Source organism: Anolis carolinensis, chromosome 2, assembly GCF_035594765.1.
Source record: "Anolis carolinensis isolate JA03-04 chromosome 2, rAnoCar3.1.pri, whole genome shotgun sequence".
Taxonomy (NCBI): Eukaryota; Metazoa; Chordata; class Lepidosauria; order Squamata; family Dactyloidae; genus Anolis; species Anolis carolinensis.
Window position 1 is genome coordinate 205584383 of NC_085842.1, and position 10760 is coordinate 205595142.

General features: G+C 43.6%; 1 protein-coding gene across 1 annotated transcript in view; it reads right to left on the bottom strand.

Moving 5' to 3' along the window:
• The window catches only part of igfbpl1 (insulin like growth factor binding protein like 1), a 53547-nt gene extending 50051 nt beyond the window's left edge, over nt 1–3496 (bottom strand). The window contains exon 1 of the mRNA XM_003223332.3: nt 2927–3496. Coding sequence (XP_003223380.1) covers nt 2927–3395 — 469 coding nt within the window. The 5' untranslated portion in view covers nt 3396–3496. The remainder of the gene's footprint in view (nt 1–2926) is intronic.
• Nucleotides 3497–10760: the final 7264 nt, after the last annotated feature.

Here is a 10760-nt window from a genome sequence, read left to right on the forward strand (position 1 = left end):
GGCTGTACCAAGCAATTCAAAGCCAGATGTCCAGATTACAGTACTTGAAGGTAATATCAAAACATACTCAGTGCAACTTTGTCTTGATGGCAATGGCAGGCCTTCTTAGGCCCCTTCTACATTGCCATATAATCCAGATTATCAAATCAAATAATCCACATTGTATCTTTGAAATGGATTATATGAGTCTACACTGCCATATAATCCAATTCAAAGCAGATAATCTGGAATTTATATGGCAGTGTAGATGAGGTCTAATATAACCCTGGAGGAAACAAAGTGTATGTGTGTACAAAACAAATGATCATGCTGCAAAAGTACATACCCCAGTGATAATGAATCACAGTCCCTACCATCCCTATTTATCTCAGCTGTTAGCAGAGGCAGGTCATTATAAATGTTGCATGTATGCATGCATGTTTTTACAAAAGAGCAAAAGCACAGAATATCATGAAGAAGAAAAATACCACAAACAGCCAACATTGTGACTGCCGTGAAGGAAATGACAAAATCCATTGCGCCACCGAGGGCTCCTTTTAAATTACGTGACCTGTTGATAGCTGTTTTGTTACAAGAGAGATGCCCTGGCTGGCTGTCATAAGGAACCACCTCAAAGATATTAGAAACTGGACTAATAAGTTTTTGTACCTATGTGTGCGGAACACATTGAAGTTTTAAATAAACTAAATACATTATTTCAATCAAAGTCTACTTCATTTTTGTCTCTTGAGTGTATGATATGAAACAAGTTGTTTTATGGGATAGTATGTTTTTTGGGCACTGAAAAAACACTTCGAACACTCTGCTGTTTTTATGCACTGGCAAATCTCTGATTTCCTGACAGATTAAAGACTGCACTTTATCCAGTCTAACAACTAAAAACATTGCCTAGCATAATATATTTGGTTGAATACTACAAAAGGAGATCCTGCTCTAAAGGGTTTTTTTTGGCTCTTCTCTAAAAGGTTATGTTCTCTAATACAAAATGTTTAACTGTTTTTTTAAAATTTATTTTTACTGGGTTGCTGTGAGTTTTCCGGGCTGTATGAAGCCCGGAAGCATCCTCTCTGATGTTTCACCCACATCTATGGCAGGCATTCTCAGAGGTTGTGAGGTCTGTTGGAAACTAGAATGTTCCAATTGGTCACCTTGATTATTTATTTGTGGTATTTATATAATAATAATAATAATAATAATAATAATAATAATAATAATAATAATAATCTTTGTTTATACCCCGCCACCATCTCCCCAACGGGGACTCGGGGCGGCTTACATGGGGCCATGCCCAGAACAATACAATATAATAAAATATAATAGAACAACAAATCATAGCACATTAAACAACACAATAAAAGAAAATATACACTACATTAAACAAGATCAAAAGAACAATAAAACCATATACCGCCCTTCTCAACCCCAGAGCGGATTTTAGGGAAGTTCACAGTACTGGCAACAATAATGCCCTCAATAAAAACCAGCATAAAACATCAAAGTTGATAATTCCCTAATAAAACATTAAACACTATTAAACACATCACATAATATAACATCATACATCACACAAATACATAGTTTGTAAACAGTCCTGGGTCATTGCACTTCCAACTTTCACTTTCACTTTAAGTATTCCTATGATGGTCTGAATGCCTGGTTCCACAGGCAAGTCTTTAGCTCTTTCCTAAAGGTCAGGAGGGAGGGGGCCGGCCTGATCTCACTCGGGAGTTCCACAGCCGTGGGGCCACCACTGAGAAGCCCCTGTCCCTCATCCTCACCAGTTGCACCTGTGAGGCCGGTGGGTCCGAGAGCAGGACCTCCCTGGAACCACTGAATAGACTTGCAGCTTCAAAGTCTGGCTGCTTACTGCCTTAATCCCTTGTTGGAAGGTATTAGCTTCCAACAAGGAAGCTAATACCTTCCATGTCTGGGATATCCCTGTTTTCAGCGACATGAAACAATCACGTCCACTTAACACCTAACAGCAAGCGATTCCCTCAGGCAGGAAGCAGCCAGGCTTTGAATCCGCAAGACCATTAAATGCTAATCAAGGTGATCAATTGGAACATTCGCATTTGCTTCAAATTGGAACATTCGCATTTGCTTCAAACAGACAATTGGAACATTCACATTTGCTTCAAACAGATCAATTGGAACATTTGCATTTGCTTCAAACAGACAAGAGCTTTTTCTCCCAACCTAATATATAAACCAGGAGGTTTGTAGTTTCCAACCTCACAACCTCTGAGGATGCCTACCACAGATGTGGGCGAAATGGCAGGAGAGAATGCTTCCGCAACGTGGCCATACAGCCTGGAAAACTCACAGCAATCCACTTATGGGATCATTTTCATTTTTTAGCTATCTTGTATTCCTATGAAAGGCGGGATGAAAGGAAAGTACAGTAGAGTCTCACTTATCCAACACTCACTTATCCAACGTTCTGGATTATCCAACGCATTATTGTAGTCAATGTTTTCAATACATCGTGATATTTTGGTGCTAAATTCGTAAATACAGTAATTACTACATAGCATTACTGTGTATTGAACTACTTTTCCTGTCAAATTTGTTGTATAACATGATGTTTTGGTGCTTAATTTGTAAAATCATAACCTAATTTGATGTTTAATAGGCTTTTCCTTAATCCCTCCTTATTATCCAACATATTCACTTATCCAACGTTCTGCCGGCCCGTTTATGTTGGATAAGTGAGACTCTACTGTAAATACAAAAGAGTAGTTAATACTCTGCTTTCCCTCCTGGGACTGGGTTGAAAGTTAGGAGAAGGCTGAAGTCTACGTCATTGGCCCTTATAAAGTGCGAAGTCTATGTCACTGGAGCTTAGAAAGAGGAGGTGAGTCTGGAGCGCTCCCCTATGGGGTCTCTCCCCCCACTCCCGGTTTGCCTTTGCCCTTTCTCTCACCTAGCTTGCACTCTCCATCGTGGGCTTTCCGGACCCGCTCCCGCCCGCCGTGCAGGGCGCGCCAGCTGTGGAGGTGGAGGGCGCAGACGCTGCCGTAGGAGCGCCCGTCCGAGCCGCAGACGGCGCCGTCCTCCTTGCAGACGCAGCGCCCGGTGCCTTCCTCGTCCTCCTCCTGGTCCTGGTGCTCGCGCTCTTCCTCCTGGCGCTGGCTGACGCAGACCATCCCCGGACCGCAGCGCGCGCCCCGGGCCCCTCCGCACCGCTCTCCTTCGGCGCTCAGGCAGCGCGCGCAGCACCCGCACTCGTCGCGCGCGCTCAGCTCCGGCGCCAAGCAGCGCACCAACGGGCAGCGCTCCGGGTGGCAGGGAGGGCACGCGGGACCTGCCGAGGCCGCCACCTCTTCCCCTTGCCAGGCCAGCAGGGACAGCCACAGTCCCAGCAGCAGCGGGATCCAACGCGGGGAACGCATCTTGGGAGAGAGGAGTGAGAGAAAGAGAGGAAGGGGCGACTGGCTGGCAGCTCGGGAAAGGGGCAGCCGTCGACTATGCCCAGGAAGGCAGCTCAGGCAAGGCGCGCCGGGGAAGGCCACGCCCCCTTGGAGGCCACGCCCCCACACTTCATTCAGGGACAGAGCTCCCAAGGAGGGAAAGATCAGGCTACGACAGGGGTCCCCAAACTTTTAAAACAGAGGGCCAGTTCACGGTCCCTCAGACTATTGGAGGGCCGGACTATAGTTTTTTTTTTTTTTTTTTTTTTAACTATGAACAAATTCCTATGCACACTGCACATACCTTATTTTGAAGTAAAAAAAACAAAATGGGAATACAGCCTCAATGTTAATAATAATTATTATCATCATCATCATCATCATCATCATCATGAAAATAATAAAGAGGGTTGGAAAAGACCCCTTGGGCCATGTAGTCCAACTCCCTTCTGCATTTGTCCCCTAAAAGCACAAGCAAAGCACCCCTGGCAGATGGCCACCCAGCCTCAATGTTAGTAATAATAACAATAAAAATAATATCAAGGATTGGAAGAGACCTCTTGGGCCATTTAGTCCAGCCCCTCTCCTGCCTTAGTCCACCACAAGCAAAGCACCCCTGGCAGATGGCCACCCAGCCTCAATGTTAGGAATAATAATAAAAATAATACCAAGGGTTGGAAGAGACCCCTTGGGCCATTTTGTCCAGCCCTCTTCTGCCCTTGTGCACCATAAATTAAATAATAATTAAAATACCTTTGTAAACACAAGCAAAGCTCCAACTCCAACTCCAGGCAGGCACAGGGCAAGGAAGGAGATGGGAAAGGCCAAAACGGAGCTGCAACAGCGGCATGCACCTTTCTGGGGGGGGGGGGGGGGGGAATAGGTGCCTTCCAAGGGCCTGCGGGCCAATGTGGCCTGCTGGCCGTAGTTTGGTGGCTCTCAACTTTCCTAATGCCACGACTCCTTAGTACAGTTCTTCATGTTTTGGTGACCCCCAAACCATAACATTATTTTCGTTGCTACTTCATAACTGTAATTTTGCTACTGTTATGAATCGTAATGTATATATCTGATATGCAGGATGTCTTTTCATTCACTGGACCAAATTTGAATACTGGTGGGGTTGGGGGAGATTGATTTTGTCATTTGGGAGTTGTAGTCAGGCCTGTAGCAAGTTTTTTCAGGTTATTAAAAAAACCTGGTTTACTCATGAATTTTAACTGGTTAACCAAATCCCCATGCTAAGTCTATGAGACGAAAACATTAAGAGTTCCTCCAGGCACTATCTCAAGCAGATATTGACAGTCTTGGCACACAGATCTCCCACGACCAATAGAAAATACTGGAAGGGTTTGGTGGGCATTGACCTTGAGTCTTGGAGTTGTCGTTCACCTACATCCAGAGAGCACTGTGGACTCAATGATGGATCTGGAACAAACTTGCAGGAATACTCAATATGCCCAAATTTGAACACTTGTGGAGTTTGGGGAAAATAGACCTTCAGATTTGGGAGTTGTAGTTGCTGGGACTTATAGTTCACCTACAATCAAAGAGCATCCTGAACCCCACCATTGATAGAATTGGGCCAAACCTCCCAAACATAACCCCCATGACCAACAGAAAATACTGGAGGGATTTGGGAGGAATTGACAGTGATTTAGGGGAGATGTAGTTCACCTACATCTGAAGAGTGCTGTGAACCCAAACAATGATGGATCTAGTCCAAATCTGGCACAGATTTGAGAGGATTTGCAGTCTGATTCCAAAAAGGAAGAGAAAGAGAGGCGGAGAAATCTTCTGCCTTCTCTGTCAAAGGGTTCCTAAGACCATCAGAAATAGGTATTTTGTGGTGATCTTTGCCGACCCCTCTGACACCTTCTTGTGACCCCCTGGTTGAGAAACACTGATTTAAGGACTTCATCAGATGGGACTGGGGAAAACGGGGAAGTGTCTTTTCTTCTTTGCCTGGGATTCTTTAAAGAAGAGGGAGGACCCTTCCAAACAGCCATATAACCCAGAACATCAAGGCAGATGATCCACAATAGCTGTTTTGAACTGGGTTATCTGAGTCCACAGTGCCATATAATCCAGTTCAATGTGGATTTTATACATTTGTGTGGAAGGGGGAGGAGAATGTACTTATCTGTTGTAGATCAGCCAGAGGCTGATAGTTTAACTGAGGATTTAGAGAGGATTGTGGGTTTTCCTGTGGCACAAAGTGATGGGCTCTCAAGTCTGGGAAATGATATTTCTCTCTTGGAAAGAGCAGGGACTCAAGGCCAGTCCAAGAAGTAAATAGCAGACAAGGATTTGAGTGAAGAGCTGAGTGATAAGGTGGGTTCCCAGATTTTGGGATCTACAGAGGTCCTGGAACCAAACCCTAGGAGATAACAATTGGCCACTGTAATCAGTTGCAAAATTGCCTAGTTTTTCATTTTGTCCCTGAACTGTCATTTACCTACTGCTAGGGTAAATTCAAAGGCAGCTGTGTTTTTAAGACAGAAAGTCAAAGACCCACCCTTATCCACTTTGTGTTATCCTTTTAATACCAGTCAGCAAATACCTACCCAGCAAAACCGAGAGGCACTTCTTCTATTCTTCCCAGTAAGCTGTTACAGCTAATAATCAAATGAAAAGTCTTGCAAAGCAGTGGTAGCAGAGGACTGCCATGTCAATAGGGAGCTGGCCAAGGTACTGAACCTATTTTGGAAGAAGTGAAGTTCTGTACATTAGGTGGATACAAACTATGACCTGGGTAACTTCACTATTGCATGGAGCCACTACACCTGTATTCTTCACTGCAGTGGCACAGTCCTAATTCTTTTGTAGAGTACAACACGCCTTATCCATAGACCAGATATTCACAGTTTCACTTATGCGTAGTCCTGAAAATACTCTAGGTCCTTCAGTATGATCCTATGATATGCTTCTGGCCCAAGGATAGTCAAAATATAGGATTCACTCTTATCCATTGTTTCAGGTATCCACGGAGGGTCTGGGAAAGTATTCCTCCACAGATATAGGGATAGTACTGTGTTATATAGCCCTGTTCTGACCGGATCCAAATCTACATAGATCCTAAGTTGTTTAGACTAAGAAATCCTAGGAATGATTTGCTGAAGTGTAGAGAGAGATGTGTCTACTGTGTCACAATCAGCATGGAAATATCATCTGGAGCAACAATGTTTTGTGTCCTTTGCGTCTTCCAGTTGATCCTCTGTTTTTAGCAAGGCTCTTCCAAACTGCTCTACAGACATTTCTTTGTTGGGTTTTACTAATTCTTGTTACTTCCATATCCATTTGCTTTCCTCTTTTGTGGGGCTGTTTGTAACCATTTATCAGAGATGCACTTATGTGTGGTTTGCAGGAGATGGACATAAGGTTTGAAGGGCATTTTTCTGCTTTTTTTAGAGTCAGGGTTAGGAGGAGGGAAAATGGAGAAAGGAACACCAACACATTTAGATAAGTGGATGACATCAAACTACTTGTATAAAGTAGCAAAGTCTTGGAACTATTGGTGAAAGTTAAAATGGAACATTCAAAAACAAGGTTATAGCTAAATGTTAAGAAAACAAATTATGACCACAGATCATTTCTATAACAAACTAGGTAGTGAAGCCATCAAAATAGTTAAATAAGGTAGTTTGAAACCCTTTTCAACTCAATTTTTGAAATGAAACAAAAACACCCAGAAAACGAATGAAAAAATAAATAATGGAGAACAAGGATATGATGTTGTTAATACTAACAGGGGAGTGCTAGATATGTTCATGGGAAAGTGCCTGTTTTTCAGTCTTATCAGTTGCCTCTCAGTCTCTGCAAAGGAATCTTTGGGAGGGAAGGCAGCACCTTCTAGGTCCTGTATCTTTGGCTGCCACTATCAGAGCTAAATTCAGACATGAGGCTAAGACAAGGAATAAGATGGTGACCAGGCTAATAACAGTATCACACTTCAATTTGGGGCCAAATCCTGAGGGCAAGCTAGTTTATGGGGCAAAGTATAGGCTGGGAGTAGGTGGGCACAACTATTTGGAGGGAAGCAACTGGTATAATCCCCAGCACTTGCCATTGATTGCTGTTGCTATCCCAAGAGCAACGTTTTTTAAAAATAAAATAAATAATCTTCATTTTTATGCACCAGTATTGGAAAGCAGAGTGGTATGTCTGAAATGGCAGATAGAGAACACTGGTAAATACTGACAAGCATTTTCTTCAGTTATGCTGTAGAAGAGAAGACCATAAAACTGTCAAGTGCTACCATACCATGCTATTGAACTGGGTGGGAATAACCAATCATTACTGCCTTTGGTTAAATATTGATAGATGATAGTGTTGCAGCTTTTAGAGGTTCTTTCTTTCTTTCTTTCTTTCTTTCTTTCTTTCTTTCTTTCTTTCTTTCTTTCTTTCTTTCTTTCTCCCTTCCTTCCTTCCTTCCTTCCTTCCTTCCTTCCTTCCTTCCTTCCTTCCTTCCTTCTTTCTTTAATTTATATACCGCTCTTCTTCCCCAGGGGGACCCAGAGCGGTCTTACACAATGGCAGAATTAAATGCCACATATAATACAAAATGTAGCAAAACCAAACATAAAACACAATTAAAAAGTCGGTATCCAAATCAAATTAAAACCATGTGACCATTACAACAGGGGCAGTTTCAAGCCAAAGTCAGATCCAGTTCATGTTCAACTTAATATTAATTCACAGAATCCATCAGGTCATATCAACTCATATCTTAGGATGGGGCAAAAGCTTGGTCCCACAGCCAGGTCTTCAGCTGCTTCCTAAAAGACATGAGTGAGGGGGCTTCCCTAATCTCCCTTGGCAAGGAGTTCCACAGTCATGGAACCACCACTGAAAAAGCCCTGTCTCTCGTCCTCGCCAACCGCACCTGTGACGGCGGCGGGACCGAGAGCAGGGCCTCACTTGAAGATCTTAATCTGCGGGACGGCCCGTTGGGGGAGATAGGTGCTGAGAGGTAAGTTAGACCAGAGCTGTTTAAGGTTTTGTAGGCCAAAGCCAATAGTAGAATTAATGCAGTTTGACCCCACTTCAACTGCCATGGCTCAATGCTATGGAATCATGGCAGTTGTAGTTTTTCAAGGCCTTTAGCTTTCTTTGTCAAAAGGTGCTGGTACCTCATCAAATTACAACCACCACAATTTAGATTAGTGGTTTCCAACCTGTGGGTCCCTAGGTGTTTTGGCCTACAACTCCCAGAACTCCCAGCCAGTTTACCAGCTGTTAGGATTTCTGGGAGTTGAAGACCAAAACATCTGGGGACCCAGAGGTTGAGAACCACTGATCTAGATGTATTCTCAGTTGTGCATTCCTATGAGGCAGGAGTTTAGACTAGATGGCCCGTGCAGCTCCTTCCAACTCCGTGATTGATTATATGAGATTGATGGGATGGGCCAGAGAAAATCTGACCCTGGAAGTGAAAAAAATAGGGTTACACACAGTCGCCAATTTCGCTGATCACCACCTTGCCCCAAGTAACACAATAGCCACAATCAGTTCACATCCAAAAGGATCGAGCTGCAATTGCACTAGAAGAGTAAATATTATGATGGACCAGTGCTTCACAGGGTATGCTTGTAAGTGGCAACATGACGAGACTGTGACTAAAAGAATATCAGGACAAAGGAATTGAACAGTTTACAACTAATCCCATCTAGTTTCTTGGGAATAAATGAGCAAGCAAGCTATGTCATACTTGCTAGAGAAAATTGTAAAATGAAATGAAAATACCTGAAGCATGTATCAGATGGGGTTTCTAGCTTGATAGGACACTTGTAGATAATCTTTTATTCAGTTTTATTCAGCTATCCCGGAGTCCCATTTTGTGCCAGACTACAATGTCCAACAAAACAATGTATGTGTTTTGCCCTTGCTCCTCACCAGTCTCTTGCAAGGTGAGAATTTTGGCACATCTGCCCTGAGCTCAGCTCAGCCCATTCATCTGCTGAGTGCTTAATCCTTGCTCAGTGGCAAGAGATTGTTTAGAGAGGCAGCTTCCAGAGGAGCATTGTGCTCGGCATAATAGCTCACACATTCCCACAGCAGTTATTGCTGGGCTGGGATTAGCATTTCCAGTCTCATGCTTTTAATGTGATGAAAGAGTTTGTTTTTCTATCCTGCAGGCTGGCAGACAGACTTCCCTCCCAATCTACATTGCATAATTATAGCAGCTTGATATCTATATTGCATAATTACAGCAGTTTAAGATCACTTTAACTGCCATGGCTTCCTGCAATTTGGAGATCTGTAGTTGAGGAGAGACTTAGCATTCCCTGCTTAGAGCTCCAGTGTTAGAGTTCACTGGCGGTAGACTATTGCTCTGTAGCATAGAATTCTGAGTATCTCACTGCATTACAGATCCCATGATTCCATAGAATAGAGCCATTGCAGTTAATGTGGTCTCAAACTGCTCTAATTGTAAGGTGTAGTAAATTTACTCTTCTAGTGCCCCCTTGCAGTCAAAGGGGGATGTCCTGACATTTAAATTCTACTCAGTCTATTGAAGGGTTCTTTTTTCTATAGCAGCGTTGTTTGCATGGAGGCCAGTCTGGGAGAACCAGCTCTTGTAAGGAGGAGTGCCTTTGTTAAAGCTCACAGTCCCTAAGTGTAGGGGTAGACATATTTCAATCTATTTTTCTGTCATTCTTTTGCTAGATCCTGAAGAACCAACAACTGGAGGCAGATATAATATGATCCGGGAATAGGGTTACACAACCTAAGCTGGATGGGGTCACATTCCCCTTGAAATGTCAGGTGTGCAGTTTGGAGGTCATCCTTAAACTTGGAGGCCCAGGTAGCAGCAGTGACTAGGTTGCCCTTCACACAATTGAAGCTTGTGTGCCAACTGCACCCATTCCTGGAGAGATTGGACATAACCACAGGGGTACATGCAATGGTTACATCTAAATTGGACTATTGCAACATGCTCTACGTAGGTCTGACCTTGAAAAGTTTTTGGAAACTACAGTTTGTACAAAGATCGGTGGCCAGGCTTCTAATGGACTGATCTCAGGGAGCATCCCACCCTGTTACTGGGAGAACTCCACTGGCTTCCTATACATTTCTGAGCCCAGTTCAAGGTGCTGGTTCTTACCTATAAAGTCATATATGGCTTTGGTCCAGGCTACCTGGAACACCGTGTCTCCCTATACATACTGCGTTGAGCACTGAGATCCTGTGGGGAGACTCTTATCTCTAACATGCATGTATGTGGGACCAGGGAAGGCTCCTTTTCAGGGGTGGCACCGGCACTTTGGAATTCCCTTCCAGAAGAATTAAGATCTGCCCTGTCCCTGCTGACTTTCCAGCAGGGGGAAAGACTTTCCTATTTAA